Here is a 22,593-nt window from a genome sequence, read left to right on the forward strand (position 1 = left end):
GGGGGAGAAAGCAGGGAATACAAGATTGTTTAATGAGCGGCCGGCTTTTTCAAAATAGAAAAAGCCGCCGAAGCAGTGTGAACACCGTGCAGCGCCGGTGATCGGGGAACGGTGAGTATGAGAGAGGGGGGGACACTTCAGTCACTCGGGGGATTAGCGGTCACCGGTGAATCCTTCACAGGTGACCGCTAATCAGTACACGGCACACAGACAGAGCCGCGGCATGACAATGAAGTCGGGTGAAGTTCACCCGAGTTCATTCTCATCCCGCTACTCTGTCTTCCGACATGTAGTAACGACATTTTGCATCACACACGTACATTTCACACGGACAACACATACACATGTCAGTTATTTCACTCACGCACACACGGACATTCCACACGCACATACGGCTAGCATACGGGATACACACGCAGGCCACACATACCATAAAAACGGACCTAAAAAAACGGAAAACGGACCCGAAAAACGGCCCGTTTTACACGGACGTGGTTTTCACGGATGTGTGGCGGAGCCCTAATGTAGATTGTTGTACAAAAAAGGAAATAGGATGTCAAGAAATATTCATGATCTAATTCAGGTTTGGAGAGTAATGATGATGATCCAGAATGTGATGACATGAATATATTTGAATAAATGTACATGTTTTTGTTCAAGAATAGATGTAATTTTTGAATTATTGTGAAAAATAAGACATCCCCTGAAAATATGGTGTAAGATGATGACCGGTATGTATCACAGAGGTAGTGTTAACCTGGATGTCTGCTGTGGAACCTGTAGCACCAAGAGATTTATTAGGGCATTCAAGGCACAGGTTTTAAGAATAGCCAGAGAGACGGGCGGGTTTGGCTATCCCCATATCTCCACCTAAGGCTTCTGCCACACTCACGTGAAATTCACGCACGTGCCGAGAGACACGTATTTTCCCTGCGTGTTGCGTGCAGGTAAGTACGTGTCTCTGGTACGTGCGTGACACGTGTGTTCTACGTGTGCTATCCGCGATAGCACACGTAGAACCGGTAATTATTATACTCACCTGGTCCTTCCTGATGTCCGCGCTGCTGTCCGTGGTGCTGATCCTCGGGCTCCAGCCCTCCCGTCTCCCCGCTGCTGCTGCTGCCAGGCAGTGAAGTGAATATTCTATGAGATTAATGAGCGGCGGTCGGCAGCAAGAGGCAGCAGCGGCAGAGACAGGAGGGCTGGAGAAGGTGAGTTAATGTTTTTTTTTTTTATCACTGACATGTGTGTTTTCTCCGGCGCGTGTCACACGGGACCGCATCCACACTACACCCGTGTGGTACGGGTGCGGGCCGTGTGACACCCGTGCTGCCAGTTAAAAAACGGACATGTCAGCGCTTTGAAAAATGCACACACGTACAAACGCACATGGACACACGTTCCGTGTGGTTTTACGTGTGTGTGCCTGCTACCATAGGGTAGCATTGCTGTACGTGTCTCCGTGCCGCCGGTACGTGTAAAAAATGCCAAACACGTACCGGAGGCACGGATGTGTGGCACTAGCCTAAGGGTGTGTCTCATATAATATAATGGTGTCTGCTTGTTTGACACATAGTGAGTGGAGGTTGTTATAACTCCAAAAGGAACCTCTGAGAGATAGAGGATTTTCTTGTCCTGACTGGGCAAGGTGTCTGTGGAGGCTGCTACACCTCAATTGGGATTCTTTTGGGGTAAATTTGTATCTGAACCAGTGCGAGCATACCTGTGAGTAAAATGGACTGTAAAACTGTTTTTGTTCCTTGAAACTGGAAGAGGGCTTGTGTTATGTTTCTGGAGAGCAGTTTATGTGATGTTGAATGAAAGTGCTGGATTTTTTAAGCAAAAATGTTCCTGTCTTTACCTTGAACAACAAGTTGAGTGAGTAACCCCATTACAAAGCTCTAACCCATTTTTTTCAGGCAAACACGATAACGCCATAATATAGCGGATTTGCATAGAATGCAGAGTTACAGGGGATGTCCAAGCACTTCAATCTGTATGAAATGAAGCTGTAATGCGGCTGTGCGCATGATATCTGAGCTTTTTATAAATGGAAAGTAAAATGTATTCCATGGAATATTCAATAATTTAGCCAACATACAATATGCATAGTCAAATGACCATAATCTTCAGCAAAGTGACATCTCTTACACTTTCCTAAAGACAAAATTGTAGTTTTTTATAAGCATTTCTGTCTTTTCAAATATAGCATGCAGTAAACTCAAGGTACTGTATTGGAATATTGGCAATGCTTCTTTTGGACATGTCAACCATGTGCTACATCTACAGTTGAGCTTCTTATTGAGTCCTGTAGAATGCAAATAAAACAAGACTTCACCTAGCCATGTCAGATGGCCATTTAACCTGGATATTAGGTGTTATTTAAGATGCTGAAATCAAATCAATAATCACAATATAATCTGTTGTGTTTTTCTAGATTCCACCAGATGACCCTCGGTATATTAGCGGAACTGAGTGTATCCCTATGATTCGCACAGCAGCAGTGTGCAGTCTGACAAATCCTAGACGTGAGCAGATGAATGGTTTGACTTCATTCCTCGATGCTAGCCAGGTGTATGGTAGTGACATGAATACTGCCACCTCGCTTCGTAACAATACAAACCAACTGGGACTTTTAGCTGTTAATCTGAATTTCTCCGACAATGGACGCCCCTTCCTTCCTTTTAAATCTAATGTACCGGACCAATGCTCTAGGACCCATCCAACATTGGGACTACCCTGTTTTGTGGCAGGTGAGGTTTTGAAGGTTCTTTAATGTGCTTAAGAAAATTTATGACGTTCCTATAATCCCCACCACAAAGCATTGACCACTGTTGTTATATCTGCCCTACAGTTATATAGATGTGGGCCTTTTTATTTAGTGCTAAATGCTATGGTCTTAACCAAGGGGGTGTTACTGGCTTTATTCTCTGGGGGTATGCCATTAGGTTACTTTGCGTAATTACACTATGAGCAACGCTCCCTAGGTAAAGTTCATAAAAATTAGTGTGACGCCCTGGGCAAGCCAGGGGTCACAGGTCATAACACCACACGCACCCCACATTCCCTGCAGGAACACCTAGGTCAGACCAGAAACCCTTGTTGCCTTCCTCCAGGGGCTGATATCCACACCAGGGGGTGGGCCAGGCGGTTGGCTCCGCCCACCGAGGAGTTCACAGCCCTGGAGGCGGGAAAACCAGGCAGTTAGCTCAGGCAGAGCTTGAGTGTGGAGCTGAGATAGAGTTGAGTTGAGTTTTAGAGTTGAAAGTGTGAGGAGTAAACAGTGGAGTAGTAGTGAGAGAAGGAGAAAAGTGACAGCAAGAAGCCTGAAGTTGGTCCGGGTGTGTGCCCCGGACTGAGACAGCAAGGTTGACAGACGGCGGTGACCGTCTGCAGGAGAGGCTGATCGGAGGTTGCCGAAAGGGCCGTGGACGGGTGGTGGCCCGGCGGTACCGGAGCGGTATACAAAGATTAGTCAGCACCAGGGCAGGGGCCTTTCGGATCCCGGCAAGGCTAGGAGTCGCCATAATTTGCCAAATCCATCAGTGAAGGGGACCACTAGGTCTCCCAACAACCAAGTCCCGATTGAAGGCAACAGTCCGACCGTTAAGGGGAGACACCGCCACCGCCAAGGGACCAGTTTCCCAGGGCCAGCGCCTGCGGGCAAGAGTGGGGCTCCTCCGGCCCATATCCAAGTCGGGGAGCGGGTTACTGGTGGGAATCCATCGCTACCAAAGACTATACGTAGGTGCAGGGAAGAGACTGTCACCGTTAACTGCAGGGAACATCAGCACCGTAGCCGTCCGAGGGACCCGTCCAACCAGCCGCTTGTTTACCGAGAACTTTGTCATCATCTTTTGGCTGAGTGAGTACCTCCGTGCCGTGCGGCACAGCGCTGCCCCTGCGCCCCTGCACCTCCACAGGCCCCATAACCCGCCTGTCCACCATCCCAACCCCATCACTGGGCCCCGGGACCACCAAACCCCCCTACCCACGGAGGGGCAAATCAACAACTGGCTGCTCCATACCACCACTCCCGGGATCCCCAGACAGAGCAGCGGTGGTGTCCACACAATCACCACAACCGTGGGTGGCGTCACGGACAATAAACTATCCCAACAACCCAACCCCTTTCACTCACGGGCGAGGAGCGCCGCTCGAGTCCCCGGGATCCGGCCCATCGCTCGAGCCACCGAGCAGCAGCAGGCCGCGGCAGCAGCGGCAGCCGGACCCGAGCAGTGGGAGAGTGCAGCGTCCCCTCCTCCGCCCGCGACATTAGCACTAAATAAAAAGGGGTGCAATGGGAATAAAACAATTGCAAACACTGCCCACTGTTGACTTGGTGACAGCCTGGTCTTTTTTTAAAGGGAATCAGTAGGATCAACGCTCCTAAGCTATCTACATTATGAGCATGCTCGCTATAAAAAGTTGAATATAATAATACCTTGACATCTGCGGTCCGATGTCTTATTTCAGAGAAAACCATATTTTTTAAATACACTATTAAGATCTATGGGCAAAACACAGATCTCCCTTAGACCCTGGCTCCAGAGATGATTTCAATTGAAAGGGGGTTTTATCTAATGTGAGACATGTAATGACTGACAGTCTACTTTATTGAATTAATATGTATTTCTGTGATATAAGACATTGGATAGCAGATATCAAGGTATCATTTTAGTCACTTTCCTATGGCCTAGATAACAATATTGGCATTTTCAGAGGGTTGATTCTACTGACAGATTCCCATTAAGCAGGTGTAGCTATATGTTATATGTAGGACAGTCAGAAATTGTAATTATCATTTGAGGTTTTTCCATTGTTTAAAATCCCCGTTTATGTAAATTTTCAGTTTCCATCCCTACAGAATGGGTGATCTCTTATGGAAACGTTAATACTCTGAGACGTCACTCAGGCATTCGGAAGACTTAAAGAGAGAGAGAAACTTCAGCATCCTCCTCCTCTTTCCTCTGTCCTCAGTTTATTCTGTTCTGCTTTTTTAGATTTTTCATGGGTTGCTCCAAGAATTTTTGATGACGTACTGAGCTTTTAGCTGATATTGAGTTTGTAACTACAGAAGATGGCTCCGATTCATCAAGACCAGCTATCTTCACGCCGATCTTGATGACGGGGTAGGCTGGAGTCTTACTTGCCTGATTTATTAAGAGAAGCACAGGCGTATGATTTCTGGTATAAGGAACACCTCGGATCATCATAAATTAGATGAGCTGAGGAGTCACACCTATGTTCTGCCCCAGTCCCACCCCATCTGTGACCATTTAGTGTAGCTGGGTGAAACTATTGTGAAAACATCAAAAGCCACAACATTTTTGCTCAACTTGTACAAAAAATTTTAAACTTTTCAAAACAATATATGGAAGAATTCAAAAATACAGGTAAAAAACGGCACTCTCTTTAAAATGTAGGTGCCGGATAGGATCTCAGTCCATTCATATGGAGTAGAAAAGAAATCCAGCACTAAATTTTTCCAAAGAAAATGCTGAAATTTATTTCAATAAACGAAGACCAAAATGTGTGCCAATCAGTGATTTTTCTGTCCTTTCCTGGACCTTTTTCAAACTCACACAAAATTGGTGGTCAATGGTAGCTTGTAAAGGGCAGAAGCGCATATGAATATGTGGAATCACCGCTAAGGGAAAGCACTTTTCCATAGCGGTGATTCCGCATATCCATATGCGCCGCTGCCCTTTACAAGATACTGTTGACCACCAATTTCGTGTGAGTTTAAAAAAGGTCCAGGAAAGGACCAAAATGTCACTGATTGATACACATTGCTGTCTTTGTTTATTGAAATAAATTTCGGAATTTTCTTTGGAAAAATTCAGTGCCGGATTTCTTTTCTACGATATATGGTAGATTTCAGGCGTAAACACTTTGATGAAACTGGACCTAGGTTTCTGGGACAGCAGCTCATTCACATTCAGGTGATGGTTCTCAGTTGAGATGACCTGCAGCCACACATGTACACCATATGTATGGATGAGCACCTGTATGTGAGACAGCAGTCCTGAGAATTGGACCCTCGTCTATCCTAAAATTGATTATTTGTGAAGTAGTGCTTTAATGTAACACTCGAATGTGTTAAATCATGGTGCCTCTTTGTGATGGCTTCAAGTCTCATTTCAGGGGATGTTCGTTCTAATGAACAAACTATGTTAACTTCCCTCCATACTCTCTTCCTGAGAGAACACAATCGCATTGCAAAGGAGTTGCGTAAATTACAGCCAATGTGGTCTGGAGATATAATATATGAAGAAACTCGCAGGATACTAGGGGGACTCATGCAGGTGATGTATAGTTTTCATTGTCATGTCCTCAAATAGACAATGTTTCCTGAGATTTCCCTTTTACTAACGTGTTTTCCATTGACAGAAAATAATATTCAAAGATTGGCTGCCATTACTTTTCGGTGAAGAGATGTCAGAAGTACTTCCTACATATGAATCCTACAGTGAAGACGAGGACCCAAGTGTATCAAACGTCTTCACCATCGCTTACAGAATGGGTCACACAATGATGCAGCAATTCATGTACAGATTAGCAGATGGTTACAGACCCTCTACTCCGGCAGTAGTCCCACTAAATGAAATGTTCTTTGCTTCATGGAGTATAGTAAGAGAAGGTAATCTAATCTAGCTGAGTTATGTCAATGTGACGCCCTGGACCCCAGGGGTCACAGGTAACAACACCTACCACATTACATACACACCCCCATCCCTTGTGAGGACACATCAGTCACCCGAAAGGGAGACCTGATGCCTCCCTCAGGGCAAGTAGGGCACACCAGGTGGGTGGAGTCAGGCAGAAAGACACGCCCACCGAGGAGACTACTGTCCTGAGGCAGGAAGTACAGTTGAGTTTGGAGAACAGTTACAGTCAGTGAAAGTGACAGGAGGTGTAGAGGAGCAGAGCTGTCAGGGACCCGGGTTGGAGCCTGGGAACCCTTGAAACATCAGGCAGGCAGACAGTGGTGGCCGCCTGCAGGAGTACCGGTATAGTGACCGGGGGAACCGTAAGGACCGGGTCAGGGTTGGAGCCCGCCGGACCTGAACCGGGGAGTCAACCGTTTACCGGAGCACCATAAACCGGGTACTCAGACCCCATCCTAGCTTAGAAGCCACTGAGTGTAGGCAAATTAACTGATTGCAGTCTGGACCTCACGGGTCCATCCTCACCCAAAGTCCCGAAAGAAGACAACAGCCCACCGATACCGGGTGAGAGCCACCGCCAAGGGCCAAACACCCGACGGCCAGCGCCTGCAGGCAACCGAGGACTCCTCCGGCAGCTAAACGCCGTGGAGTGAGCTACCACTGTCCAGGCAGGGGAGCCAACAGCCAAAACAAGAGGTGCAAGGGAAAGGGGCCACCATCAGCCTCACAAGGGACACAAGCAGCCGGCTGTGGGACCCGACCATACCCGAACTTTGGTTTACCAGTGACTCTGAGTGTGAATTAATAGTGAGTACACCAGTGCCATCTGGGCACAGCATCACACCGCAGTACGGCACCTTGCACCTCGACTCCACCATCGCCCATCCCACCGGGCCCCGGGACACACCGCCCCTACCGACGGAGAGGCTAACATCCAGGCTGCGCCTTCAACACCGATCCCGGGAGCCCCCACCTCCACTCCTGCCGCAGCGGTGGTGCATCCTGTCACCACAACCCATGGGTGGCGTCACGACCCGTCCAACGACAATGCAGCCCCCAGCTGCGGACCTCGTCCCACACCACCACCCCACTGCCTCCCCTTAAAAGAGTGACGTGGCCCCCGGTCCGGAGGCGGTCAAGCCACCGACCACCCGAGCCCGGACCTCGAGCGATTCGGCCCCAACCGAAGGAGCAGCCGAGCCCTCTCAGGGCGGTACACATCGACTCTTCTGGCGTCACGAACAGGATTCGGATAGTCCACTCACCTGTGGAAGTGCGCCTTAGAGGTATCCGTCGGCGGCGTCCTGCCGAAAAAGTTGAAGATCCGCCATCTTGGCGCGAAAGTTTCCCGCTCGAGTCGTCTTCCCCGAGCAGTGAAGGCGCGAAAGAGAAGCCCTGCCCCCGAAGCAGAGAGTGCTGAGAAAAGACCAAGGGGGGAAACTGCGAGAACATGTCGGCACCCAGCGCAGACAATGGGATGGCGCCGGTCGCAGGAGCGGCGGTGCTTAACGACGGCATGTAATTAGCGCTGCAGAGTGCAGGGACGCCAGGACTCTGCCGGAACACGTTCCTGGATCCAGCAGCAGGATGTGCCAGGAGCTCCAGACCAAGGTCCACTCCATGATGGCAGAGTGGACGTCGGAGAAGAAGGGCCTGGTCGCAACCGTGCGGGCATGAGAAGTGGAGGTGGTCTCAGAAGAGCGGGTAAGCGACCCACGTCCCTATGTCCCCGTGGGAACAGCCGCTGCGGCTGAGGGGCCCGGCCTGCTGCCATCCACCACGCCACCTTCCTCACTGCCCACGCCCGCGGCCACCGCCCTGACCGACCTGTTACCCCTATCACCGGTAGCGGAGCCCGCAGTGTCTGTGGGAGAGGGCCCATACCTGGGACCCCCGGGCCTTACCTTTGTCACCTGTCCCGGCTTCCATCTCGGCCGCAACGGAGGCGATCTTCGATCCAAAGCAAGCACCTCAAGTCCCGATGACCGCTCCCAGACACCCGGCCTCGGCTGAGGCACGGCGGGGATATAGCTGCCAAGCGGCATAACAGGCCACGTCACAGCGGGGTCCCTCATTGCTGAAGGTGCCGGTCATAGCCGTCACGGAGGGATTCCAGCTGGGCCCGTCCCCCACACAAGCTGACCCAGAGCAGGTTGAAGATGCTCCATACTGGGAGCAGCAGCTACGGCAGCTGCGCCACGAGATCGCTGTTTAAAGAGAAGAGTTGAATCGGTAGCGGTTCCCAGTTACCTTGCTGTCAGTCCTTATTGGGACCCTGTTGATGTTCCAGTTGGCCCTCAAGATTAAAGAGTCCGTTCGGAGGAGCAGTCGTACCCGTACCGCCGGCAGCTGAAAATGGAGTCCTGTGGGACAGTGTCGCCCGTGAGTGAGGGTGGCATTGGGGGCTCGTGCTGTTCGGTGGTGGGCTGTGGGAAAGCTGCAGGAGGAAGCTGTACTGGAGTCAAGTGTTGTGGATAGCCCCTGTGACCCAACTGACAGTCCCCGTCGGGACCCTACAGCAAGTCCCCGTTGGGACCCTACAGTTTTGTTTTGTGGTAGCCGCAGCTACTGAAGTGCCCATCCCCGTTGGGACTTGTGTTGCCCTGTTGACACCCCCCGTTTTGCCCCTGTTGCGTGAGTGACTGCTCATGGACAAGGCCGTGCACTTGCTGGCCACCCAAAAACTTTTGGGATTGTAAATATTGCCCCATCCTGCCCCTTTTACATGCCTTCCCGTTCCGTTAGCCTCCGGAGAGGCAGATTGGAGGAAGGACCCGCAGCAGAGCAGGCTGGGGTCCAGTCACCACCGGGACCGGTGACCATCCTCCGGGGAGCCTTTGGGCAACTGCCGGGTGCGCCGCACCATACCCGTTCCCTGCCTGGGTGACCTAGCTGTGTTCCTGTTTTCGGACTGGGGAAAAGGGGTGCTGCCCATTTCTTAGGGGCAGCATCAAGGCTAGATTGTTTGGGTGGGAAAGGCAGAAGGACATGAACCCGTTCCATTAATAAAGTTATGCAACGTTAAAGTAAAATGCCTCCCGCTATGGGAAGACCTTCAGAAATCCTATATTTTGTAAAAATGTTATTATAATTGTAAATGTTTCCCGTTTTACATTTGACAGAAAAAGAAAACAAAAATAAACCGGAGTTGGTCGGGCAGCCCGCGGACGGTCTGCATTAAACCAAGGGGGAATGTGACGCCCTGGACCCCAGGGGTCACAAGTAACAACACCTACCACATTACATACACACCCCCATCTCTTGTGAGGACACATCAGTCACCCGAAAGGGAGACCTGATGCCTCCCTCAGGGCAAGTAGGGCACACCAGGAGGGCGGAGTCAGGCGGAAAGATACGCCCACCGAGGAGACTACTGTCCTGAGGCAGGAAGTACAGTTGAGTTTGGAGAACAGTTACAGTCAGTGAAAGTGACAGGAGTTGTAGAGGAGCAGAGCTGTCAGGGACCCGGATTGGAGCCTGGGAACCCTTGAAACGTCAGGCAGGCAGACGGTGGTGGCCGCCTGCAGGAGTACCGGTATAGCGACCAGCGTAACCGTAAGGACCGGGTCAGGGTTGGAGCCCGCCGGACCTGAGCCGGGGAGTCAACCGTGTACCGGAGCACCAGAAACCGGGTACTAAGACCCCGTCCTAGCTTAGAAGCCACTGAGTGTAGGCAAATTAACTGATTGCAGTATAACTGATTTCAGTCTGGACCTCACGGGTCCATCCTCACCCAAAGTCCCGAAAGAAGACAACAGCCCACCGATACCGGGTGAGAGCCACCGCCAAGGGCCAAACACCCGACAGGCCAGCGCCTGCGGGCAACCGAGGGCTCCTCCAGCAGCTAAACGCCGGGGAGCGGGCTACCACTGTCCAGGCAGGGGAGCCAACAGCCAAAACAAGAGGTGCAAGGGAAAGGGGCCACCATCAGCCTCACAAGGGACACAAGCAGCCGGCTGCGGGACCCGACCATACCCGAACTTTGGTTTACCAGTGACTCTGAGTGTGAATTAATAGTGAGTACACCAGTGCCATCCGGGCACAACATCACACCGCAGTACGGCACCTTGCACCCCGACTCCACCGTCGCCCGTCCCACCGGGCCCCGGGACACACCGCCCCTACCCACGGAGGGGCTAACATCCTGGTTGCGCCTTCAACACTGATCCCGGGAGCCCCCACCTCCACTCCTGCCGCGCGGTGGTGCATCCTGTCACCACGACCCGTGGGTGGCATCACGACCCTTCCAACGACAACGCGGCCCCCGGCTGTGGACCTCGTCCCACACCACCACCCCACTGCCTCCCCTTAACAGAGCGACGTGGCCCCCGGTCCGGAGGCGCTCGAGCCACCGACCACCCGAGCCCGGACCTCGAGCGGCTCGGCCCCAACCGAAGGAGCAGCCGAGCCCTCTCAGGGCGGTACATCAACAGTATGCAGGGGCGTGCATAGAAATCATGGTGATCCATTGCCGAAGTCTCCTAATTTGTCCCCTACCTAAAAAAAAAATAATTAGCAGGGTCACAAAAGAGCATATCTCACAATTTTTCAATCCACACAAAGCAATTATCCTCCTATTTGAGCCCCTTAGTGTCCCCATGCATGAAGCTACCCCTTTCATGGTTGACATGAAGTACGATGTCAATAAAAGTTCCCCCCAAACACATTATGATACTCCCATAGTTAATAATTACACAGTAGCCTCCACACACAGGTTGATGACCCTACAGTACCACCCCATGCACAGTATAATACTCCCTTAGTGACCCCAACACAGTTTGAGGGCCCCAACACTGCCCTCCATAAAGTATGATGGCCCTCCATAAAGTATTGTGATCCCCATACCCATCCACACAGTATAATGGCCCCTAAACAACCATCCATATAGTATGATGGCCCAAACTGTATAATGGTCTTCCCTAGCCCTCAAAACACTAAAATGGCCCCCACATAGCCCTGCAATTAGTATAATAGCCCCCACATAGTGCCCCAAACAGTGTAATGATTCCCACATAGGCCTGTAATCAATACAATTACCTCCACATAGACCTGCAAATTGTATAAATGGCCTTACATATCCCTCCAAACGGTGTAATGGCTTCCACATAGCCATCCATATTGTATAATTGCCCCCCACATAGTGTTGTAAATAGTATAATGGGCCCCACACAGCCCTCTAACTGTTTAGTGGCCCATTTAGCATGCAAACTATATATTAGCCCACGCATAGCCCTCTAAATAGTATAATGGCCACAAAATAGTCCTCAAAACAGTGTATTGGCAGACAAATAGCCCTGCAAACTACAGTATATAATGACAACCACAAAACCCTGAAAACTGTATAATGGTCCCCACATAGCCCTCAAGAAGCCATATAAAGTCCCAAATATTACAATGCCCCCCATTGATTTAAAAAAAATAAAATAAAATACCTCTCATCGTTCCCCCACTGCTCCGGCTTTTACATCGTGTGGTCTGTAGCTCTGTGCAGTGGGCCTGATGTACTGATGTCATCGCACCTGCTGTGCTGAGCTGGCAGAGCACAGATGCAGAAGGATTATAATGGAGGATCGAGCTAACGGCTCCTTGTCCCATCATTGCTTTCAACTGTATTTGCATCCAAGGTGCAGATACAATTGAAATTGTGATACCGTGCAGGATGGGAGTCGAACCTGAACTGGCTCTACCCTCCCCCCAACTCACTGGCCACATACCAGCCCTGTGGTCTACCACTATTAGTGGTACTCCACTGTATCTATGGGACGCTCAAAATTCCCATGATGCCTGTAATAGATGAACTCACCAGATTTTCAATCCTTTAACTTTAATCCCCCTTTTTTATATTATATCCTCAGGTGGGATTGAACCAATTCTCAGAGGTTTGATGGTAAATAACGCTAAGCTAAACCAACAGGACCAGATAATGGTTGATGCATTGAGGGAACGACTTTTCCCAATGGTTAATGGCATTGGTCGTGATCTAGCATCTTTTAATATACAGCGAGGACGAGATCATGGGTTACCAGGTAATGTTTTTCTTACACATTTTGATATTAATAGAAAGTATGTTTTTAATATTTTCTGAATCATTGCATATATAAGATTGTTATCTTTGGGCCATCAAGAAAATATTTTTTATATAGTTAAATATATGTAAACCTTGTTCTTTATTCCAAATCTTATAACTACATTCTACGACTTTTCATCAAAGGTCAATAATCATACATTGTGCTGAACAATGAATGTCCTACAACCGTCCACTTTATGGAAAAAGTTCTTAATCTTTGAATTTGGGCTTTTTATTCAGTCTCATTGCCAGAGGTGTATAAATTCCAGCCCCCTCCATGCAATTTGCCTTTACTTACATTAATGAAATAATGGGTCATTCTAAAGAGCTGGCTGATAACAATGTGGTCCTATATTTGGAGCCACCAGTGTAATAAGCCAATACATGACATTTCTGCCCCCTAAATATTCCATGATTAATGCGGGCTTCACACGGTACAATCTATCGTGCGATTGCATGAACGATCGTACCCGCCCCCGTCGTTTGTGCGTCACGGGCAAGTCGCTGCCCGTGTTGCATAATGTCATTAAACCGCCGTCACACGTACTTACCTGATGAGCGACCTCGCTGTGGGCGGCGAACATCCACTTCCTGAAGGGGGAGGGATGTTCGGCATCACAGCGACGTCACACAGCGGCCGGCCAATAGAAGCGGAGGGGCGGAGATGAGCGGGACGTAAACATCCCGCCCACCTCCTTCCTTCCGCATTTCCGGTGGGTGTCGCGGGACGCAGGTAAGCTGTGTTCATCGTTCCCAGGGTGTCACACGGAGCGATGTGTACTGTCCCGGGTACGATGAACAACCGGCGCCATAAAAATTAAAAGATTTTTTTAAATTAAACGACGAGTGCATGACTCACGATTTGTGAACGAGTCAGCATCGCTCGGAGGTGTCACACGAGACGACGTCGCAAGCGATGCCGGATGTGCATCACGAAAACCGTGACCCCGACGATGCATCGCACGATAGATCATCTCATGTAACGCCCACATAACTCTACGTGGTAGAGCACCAGTATCATGATTCCACGGGATTCATTGGCAGCTGCATGCAAGCCTTATCTCACCAAGCACAATGATGAAAGTCGGAAGAAGTAGTGTAATGCACGACACCGCTAAGCTCTGTGGCGAATCATGCTTCTCTATCTGGCAGTCTAATGAATGAGTTTGGGTTTGGTGAAGCATTACCTTTCTGACTGCGTAAAGTTTGGTGGAGGAGGGATAATGCCATGAAGCCATTTTTCAGGGCTTAGCCTAGACAATTGGCTCCAGTGAAAATAATGTGTGCCGCCCCCACGCCTGTAGCAGCCGAGCTGCTCGGGTCCGGACCCGCTGCATGGCTCGAGGGATCCTCCAGACCCGGGGGTCACGCGGACACGCCAAATAAAAAGGGGGAAAAAGAGGTGGTTGTACGGGCTAGGCTGTACTCGGTTCATGATGCCACCAACGATGTGTTGTGAAGTGGGACACCACCGCTGCCGTTGCAGGATACCCGGGGGAGATGTGATGGCAGCTGGAAGTTAACCCCTCCGTGGGTAGGGGTAGTTTCCCCGGAACCTGGTGGTTTGGTGCAAGGGATGGTGGTGGCAGGGGCCCACTCGTTCAGACGTATCAGGGGATATTTGGTTACTCACAATCAATGAATCACACGAATCTTTTGGTAAACCAAAGGTGCTGGTGGCCGCTGCCGCGGCCGGTTGTACTCAGGTCCCCTGCCTGGTCCGGCCCACTGGTGTGCCTGTCTTTCCCTGTGGGGGGTGGCTAGGGTTTCAGGTCAGCTGTGTGTAACCCTGTGAGGGAAGGTGTTGTGCAGGGGCCTATACTTTGTGACTCCTGGTTTTGCCAGGGCGTCACAAATGCATTAGCTTACCAGAACATTTTTTGGACAATTGTGGCTTGCAACTTTGAGGGAGCAGTTTTTGGAAGGTCTTTTTCAGTTCCAGTACCAAGGTGTCCCAGTACACAATGCAAGGTGCATAAGGATACACAAAGCAATGTGCATAAGGACGTGATTTGGAGATTTTGGGGGTGAACAAATTTGAATGGCCACACTGAGCCCTGACCTCAACCTGATTCAACCAACACCTTTAGAATGAACTAGCTGGAGATTAAGAACCAGAGCCTCTCTTCCTACTTTTGTGTCTGACCTCACAAATGCTCTTGTGGATGAATTGGCAAAAATTCTAATTTTTGTAAAAACTCTTCCCAGAAGAGTAAAAGCTGTTATATCTTCAAATAGGGGACCACATCTATATTTATGCTCAGGGGCTAAGAATGGGGTGTAATAAAAGCTCCTGTAGGTGTCCCAGTACTTTTGTCCATATGGTGTACAGTATGTAAGTTATACTACAGGATAAGAACAGAGAGGACAATTTATCATTGTTCTTGCTCTAGATTTTGCTGTAAATTGCACTAAAACATCTCACAAAACATTATGCGAGCTAAAATTGGGCAAAATGTTCACTGTTTATATCGCACTTTCCAAAAGTTGTAAAGTGGGTATGATTACTTTAGAAAGGGCAGTATTCTGTTGAAAAGACTTCTCTGATGGAAATCGATACCTGCCTGTAGGTAGATTATTTTTTTTGTCTCATACAAAATAAATGTGGTGTATTTCTTCCACAGAACTTTATCATAAACTAGAAGGTGGCCCGATTCTAACACATCGGGTATTCTAGAATTTATTGTGTAGTTAATGTATGATTTTTGTTATATATATAGATGTTGTTGTGTGTAGTTGTCACGTGTTTGTGTAGGGCGCTGTAAATGTTCTGTGTGTTGTCTGGGTGTGGGGGGGTCTGTGAGAGCGGTGTTGTATGTGTGTTGTGTTGTGTGTGTTGCGTTGTTTGTGGAGCGCTGTGTGTCTGCAGTGTTGTCTGTGTGTGGTGCTGTGTGTGTTGCGTGGTTTGTGTGGGTGTGGGGTGCGTGTGTGTGTTTTGGGGGAGGTATGTTTTGTGCAATGTGGGTGTGTTGTGCGGTATGTGCGTGTATTTGTGTGTGCCGCGGTGTTTGTGTGTTGGGTGTTGTGTGTGTGCGGCGTTGTGTGTGTGTGTGTGTGTAGGGCGGTGTTTGTGGTTCCCAGTGTATGTGTGGTGTGTTGTGCCTGCCCATGGTGCCCCTTGGCTGCTGCCCCAGTGCTGTGCCCTGGTGCCCCCTGTGGCTGCTGCCCACCTTCCCCCAGGTGCAGGGGATTGCTGTCTCCTCTTCCTCATTCCCCTCCTGTTTACCTGTGTCTCTTCTCCTCCTTCTTTTCTTATCTGCTCTTTGCCCTTTTCTCCTCCAGCTGATTCCTATCATCTGCACTGCAGCACTAATGCTGGGAGTTGTAGTGCAGAAATATTACTCCAGTCCTTGTGCCATTCTCCTCTGTCAAGTTCTTCCTTTTGGGAAAGGTCGAGTATGGGTTAATGAAAATCCCGGTCGCACTGACAGCGAATATCCGCACCCCCCCAAAAAAACAGAACCGAAAAAACTTACACACAGACGGGGCCGGGGGCGGGGCCGAGCGGGCCAACGTGTGCCGGGGGCAAGACCGATCGGGCCAACGTGTGCCGGGGGTGGGGCCAAGCGGGCCACCGGGGGCGGGGCCAAGCGGGCCAACGTGTGCCGGGGGCGGGGCCGAGCGGGCGAGGCGTTAGCGTATGCCGGCTCCCTGCACATGTGTTACGGGAGCCGGGGTAAGCTAGTAACCATGATACGCAACAGCAAAAAGGAGAGGAAGGATCCAGCACAAATTCCTTGTTGATAAAAAGTTTTTCTTATTCTTTATTGAAGTTTTAAAAGCAAAAACAAAAGGAGACCGAAGATGGGAAACATACATTAAAGCATGGGTGCTCTTAACGCGTTTCGGACTTTAAATAAAAACAAACTAAGTCCTTAATCATAAGTGACCCATACTGTGCAGAGTACTGCTCTTATAGACTGACTAACAAGCTCTAAGTTAGGGGTAGAACGAAAATGCAGTAATTAATTAACAAAAGGGTGTAATTGAGTTAAGCTAATTGAGAGGCAGTGAGTGAACCATGGGGATTGCAAGGTATATACCGTGGCGATGTTGAAATATTTCAGACATCTACAAAAAGTCCACATAACGAGCGAGATCCATAAATGCCTATATACAAACCTATACACGTATAAAAACATATTGTTATAAAGACTATATGAAAAAAATGTATATATAAAGAAGGGAGGATATATGTATCAGTAAATATATATACATGTATATGCATTTAAACGAACCCAATCGTGTGTCAAATAACCCAAATGTATGACAATATAACATAAATAAATAAATAAATCACACAGCAAAACTACAAATGTGTGAATAAATAAATAGATAAATATGATAGAGATGATGCATGTTGTAACACCCAGTTCATTGTAAATTAGGTCCATGTGTATTTCATTATAACATTTATACATTTACAAAATTGACTAAGATCCTTGGTTATAATGAATATAACAAATATCATAAAATGGATAAATAAATATATGATAGGTGTATGCCTGCATGATCCCTATCATAAATGAAAAATTTGAAATATGTGAAAAATATATATGAAAAATATACAAAAAAATATATATATACAAAAAAATATAAATATATATGCATATCCTATGATATAAAATATACAATTCAATCAACCACTGAAATGTAAGCACGGGTATTCCTATAAATAAATAAATTGAACCTACTGCAAAGACATATAAGTCTACACATACATAGTATAAATATGTGTATATACATATGTGTGTATAGCTATGTGAACACTAGCCGCCAAAATGGAGGTGTGGGTCTAATAAGGATTTATAATGAATATGGAAAAATGTGTACATATAAGTGACTGCTACCAGTAACCATGATACACATCGGGTGAATTCGGGGGAAGGGGCGTGGCCGAGCGGGTGATGCGTGCGGAGGGCCGGGGCAAGCAGCCAATCCGTGCGGGGGGGCGGAGCCGAGGCGAGGCGAGCAGCCAATGCGACGGTTGTCACTGTAACGACATAATTTTGGAGCAAGACAGACAGACAGACAGAATAAGGAAATTATATATATAGATGCTAGTCAACCCTATAGGCTCTAAAGGGTTTGTATAATTTTGGGGAATCACTCCTGAACCTGTTGTAGTTTTATTGTCCTGTTCCGATGCAATAGATAGATAGATAGATAGATAGAACTAAGAGAAAAACAGTCACACACTGTAATGGCAAACTAATAAAAAACAAATATAAAAACATTTAGAGGTGTTTGGCATATTAGATTGGCCATTGTAATACCTGCCCAGCAGCCATGTCACGGCAACCTCATTATGCTGGGTCCTACTCTATAATGCATCTGTCTGGGCTCCTAAAAACTTTTTCTCTTAGTTATATTATGCATTATGAACAGATACACACCTGTTCACATTATTGGGAGTGCTGCCAGTCTTTTCTTTTTTTTTAGTTATACTGTATATATATATATATATATATATATATATATATATATATAAAAAGAAGCGATGTCCTTTAGACAGGCCTTGCACCCCATCTCCCACCTTATCCAATAGCCTCATGTGTTTTTAACTTACATGGTTACTCGCTGATCTTATATGTGCGTTTCTATTATTATTATTATTATTACTAATAATAATAGGAGCCCAGACAGATGCAGTATAGGGTAGGACCCAGCAAGGGAGGTTGCCGTGACATGGCTACTGGGCAGGTATTACAATGGCCATTTTAATATGCCAAACACCTCTAAATGTTTTTATATTAGTTTTTTCTTAGTTTGCCATTACTGTGTGACTGTTTTTTTCATAGTTATATTATGTATTATGAACAGATACACACTTGTTCACACTATAGGGAGTGCTGCCAGTCTTCTCTTTTTTTTTTTTTGATAGATAGATAGATAGATATAGGACAGAAAGGTCCCCTTGGGGGGAAGGGCGACATGACCAAGGGGGAGGTAGGGAGTGATGGGGTTAATAGGGACAGTGTAGGTAAGCCTAATATGGCATGGTGGGATGGCTTAGCCGGGGAGGAAGAGGAGGAGTAGGGAAAGGGTTAGTCTGGGGGTTGAAGGAGTTACCTCCTCTTCTGCTTCCGGACGCCGAGTGATCCACACGTCCTTCATGGCGGACCTCCAGGAGCTCCAAAAGATGATTCAAGCAGCAGTTGCAGCGCACGGGCCCCTGGCAGCGCAGACCCACCTCAGGGCTGCCGGGGTTAACCCGTCGGCGCTTGCCCCTCGTCCCCCCAGCGGCCCCCTCGCAGGTATTCCCCTGGTGCGGGGGGGGGCGAGGAGGAGATGCCAGAGCCCCTCCAGGGACCCTCCGCAGCGGGCAGAGCGGCAGCAGCAGAGTCGGGCTGCTGCTCACAGCGGGAGGAATCTGCCGTCCAGCGCTGGCGGTCGGGAGGTGGGAGGGGCCAGTGTGGGGCCTACTTCCGGTCCCGGCCTCCGGGCTGGAGTTACGGAGAAGGCAACGGCTCCAGGTCGGGAGCGCGCTCGGCGTGGGAGAGAGGCCGGCAGATCCCCCTGCAGTCGGCGGGGGGACCGTGGGGCTGCAGGCGGCAGTAGGTCCAGCACCGGGGGGGGTCTATGGTGCCTGACCCTGGTGCGGCAACGAGCAGGAGTGACGGCGTGAGCCCTGCGGCGCACGCCAGGTCACTCGGGACCGCTGTGCAGCCCCCGGATGTGGTGGTCTCCTGTGGGAGCGGGAGGACCCGGCGTGAGGAGGCCTGCAAGAGCCCAGGAGGGCCAGAGGCGGCGACGGCTGGGATCCAGAGCCGGGCATCTGTCCATCCGCGTCCAGAGCCCCCTAGCAGTCGGCGAGGGGGTGGGCGCGGGCGCAAGAGATCGAGACCCGGGGTGCCGGCGCAGGGGACAGGACGGTCTCCTGGGTTGTCGCCCCGGGGCAAGAGACGTAGCGGGGATGATTCTGCCCACGAGGAGGCCCGGTCCGGCGGCCGTGGTGGGGGGGTGCTGCGGCGGCGCCCCCCTGATGTCGAATGGAAGATGCGGCCAGCGGCGAGGAGGAAGAAGAGGATCTCGTCACAGAGGAGTCGGATGAGCGTCAGGCGGAGGACAGCGAGGCGGAGAGCTCGGGGGAGGCTGAGCTACGGTCGGGTGAGATGGCCGCGGAGGCGGCAGGGGCTGCACTGGTGGGGGGTTCCGGGGGAGGGGGGGCGGCTGCGGTTACGGCAGCGCCCGGCGGATTTACAGTGTGGAGCCAATTGTTGGGGCTGTTACAGGGGCTGGCGGCGGCTTCTGGGGCGGTGGGGGAAGGGGCGCAGGCGCCGGCAGCTGCGTGGATTGGACCGGCTGGGAAGGGGGTCGCGTTGGCTGAGGTGTAGGATGGACCAGGCGCGGCGACGGGTGGGGAGAGCGGGGGGGGAGTGAGGCGGGCTGGGAAAAGGAGAAAGAAAAGGAGAAGGAGGACGAAGTGGTGCGTTTGGATGATAGGGCTAGAAGTGAGGTTTATGTTTGTTTTGAGGGCCCACTGGGGGCCCATTTAAAGAAGGAGGTGCGGGAAAAATTTTTGAAAGGGGAATATGTAGAGATATTTTCTCTGCTCCCCCTGGAAAAATTTAATTTGGATAGGGTTAAGCCGAGCGACTCCAAAAAGGAGAAGGACGAGGAAGAAAAACGCCGTTATAGGCTGATTCCTTGGACTTTTGCAAACTGGTTACAGGCGTTTGCGATTTTGGCGAGCGTGGTCGGGGAGAAGGAGCCGGAGCATTGTTCGGCTTTGTTCGGTTACATGGATGCGATAGGGGAGGTTTATCGGGTATACGGCGGGCTGGCGTGTCTGCGTTACGACGAGCAATTCCGGCAACGGAAGGCGCTGCAGCCGGATCTGCGGTGGGACCATAAGGATATTTCCTTATGGATGCGACTGATGGCGGCACCGGCTCAGCCCTTTCGGAGGGGTGCCGGGGGTCCGGGGGCTGGGTCCCCGGCAAGCCTCAAAAGAGGTTTCTGCTGGCAATACAATGAAGGGCAGTGCAGGTTTGGAGCGGCGTGCCGTTTTAAGCATGAATGCTCCGGATGTGGGGGAGGACATAGCCTTTCCAAGTGTTTTAAAAAGGGGAAAGGAAAGGCTAGTGATGGGGCTGGTAAGAGGGATGACGCCGGTGAAGGTAGAAGTGATGGTTCCGTTTTTAAATAGGTACCCGGACGTTGAGGCTGCGGCGTTGTTACGTTTTGGTTTTTCTGACGGTTTTTGTATCCCATCGGTTGTTAGTGCATTGGTTCCGCCATATCGTAATTTGCGTTCCGCTAGGGATCATCCGGAAGTGGTGGATGAAAAGCTGAAAAAGGAGTTGGCTTTGGGCAGGATGGGTGGTCCTTATGACACCCCGCCATGTTTGAATTTGGTGGTTTCGCCGCTGGGGGTGGTACCGAAGAAAGAGCAGAACAAATTTCGGCTTATTCATCATTTGTCTTACCCGGAAGGGTTATCGGTGAATGATGGCATTGCACCGGAGTTATCGGCAGTGTATTATGTGTCGTTCGATAAGGCGTTGGACTTGGTCAGGGCGGCGGGTCGGGGTGCATTGATGGCGAAGGCGGATGTAGAAGCGGCGTTTCGGTTGTTGCCGGTTCATCCAGATAGTCAGCATTTGTTAGGTTGCTGGTGGGATGGCAGTTATTATGTTGATCGGTGTTTGCCGATGGGCTGTTCCATTTTGTGTTCGTACTTCGAGGCGTTTAGTTCGTTTGTTGAATGGGTGGTTCGGGATGTGTCCGGGCTTACGTCCATTATTCATTATTTGGACGATTTCCTGTGTGTCGGGCCGGCGGGTTCGATGGTTTGTGCGGGTTTGCTATTTGCATTGCAAAACGTCGCGGCCAGATTCGGAATTCCTTTGGCACCTGAGAAGACGGAAGGCCCGGCGCCGGTGATGTGTTTTTTGGGGATTGAGATTGATTTTATTGCTATGGAATGCAGGCTGCCGGAGGGGAAGGTGCGTGATTTGAGGGCTGCGGTGGCGGGGGTGAAAGCGGCAGAGAAGGTGCGGCTTAAGGTGGTGCAGTCCTTGCTGGGGAAATTGAATTTTGCTTGCAGAATCGTGCCGATGGGTAGAGTATTTGCACGACGCTTGGCGGCGGTGTCTAGAACAAGGGAGAAAAGGTACATACACCAGAAGGCAAAGGAGTGCAAATAGGGTCTTATCTGGGGGGTATACTGTGGGCAATATTCAGGGCCGGATTATAGGCAGGGCAGGCGGGGCTGCCGCCCAGGGGCCCCCACCACAAGAGCCTCCAAGGGGGCCCCCACCACCAGCTGTCTTCGGCTCCCTGTGTTGGCGGCCCCCATGATCATAGCTGGCTTTATCTATATGTGAGTAGTGCAGTTGCACAGTGTGCCGTCCGCCAGGCTCCAGAGGGGGGCGGTGCAGGGAGACAGATGTCATTTTGATTTTCAGTTTCCTCTCTGCCGCTGCTATCTGCCCGAGAGGATTGTGGGGGCGGGAAATTCATCGTCTCTGATGTGTCACCGGCCATTCTGCTGCTGTGGATGCAGCTAGAGCCTGCACCGTCCATGAGAGATGCAGGCTGTGATAGAAGGACGATGTCAGCTGTGAGAGTAAGGTCACTCAGCAGGGCAGGGGGAGGGGGGTGTAGAGGGGGCTACAGTGCTCTCCAAGTAACTCCAAAACAGAGCAATCAGTAAGGGGGAATAACTGTATATAGCTGTGCATGAAAGGTGGAGACAGGGACATTTTATTGCAAGTGGTGTATATTTTGTTCCTGGAGTTTGGGGGGGGGTCATTTTACTGCAAGAGGTGAAGTGTGTATGAACGACCTACATAGGAGCTACATTGCAGTATAGTCCCTGACACCCATCATTGTTTAAACCTACCTACA

General features: G+C 50.0%; 1 protein-coding gene across 1 annotated transcript in view; it reads left to right on the top strand.

Annotated features, from left to right (window-relative positions):
- The window catches only part of LOC142291051 (myeloperoxidase-like), a 95,992-nt gene that overhangs the window by 54,336 nt on the left and 19,063 nt on the right, over positions 1-22,593 (top strand). Inside the window, exons 7-10 of the mRNA XM_075335273.1 lie at positions 2,438-2,753; positions 6,148-6,308; positions 6,394-6,643; positions 12,527-12,697. Of these exons, the coding sequence (XP_075191388.1) occupies positions 2,438-2,753; positions 6,148-6,308; positions 6,394-6,643; positions 12,527-12,697 (898 nt within the window). The remainder of the gene's footprint in view (positions 1-2,437; positions 2,754-6,147; positions 6,309-6,393; positions 6,644-12,526; positions 12,698-22,593) is intronic.

This window comes from Anomaloglossus baeobatrachus, chromosome 2 (genome assembly GCF_048569485.1).
Source record: "Anomaloglossus baeobatrachus isolate aAnoBae1 chromosome 2, aAnoBae1.hap1, whole genome shotgun sequence".
NCBI lineage: Eukaryota > Metazoa > Chordata > Amphibia > Anura > Aromobatidae > Anomaloglossus > Anomaloglossus baeobatrachus.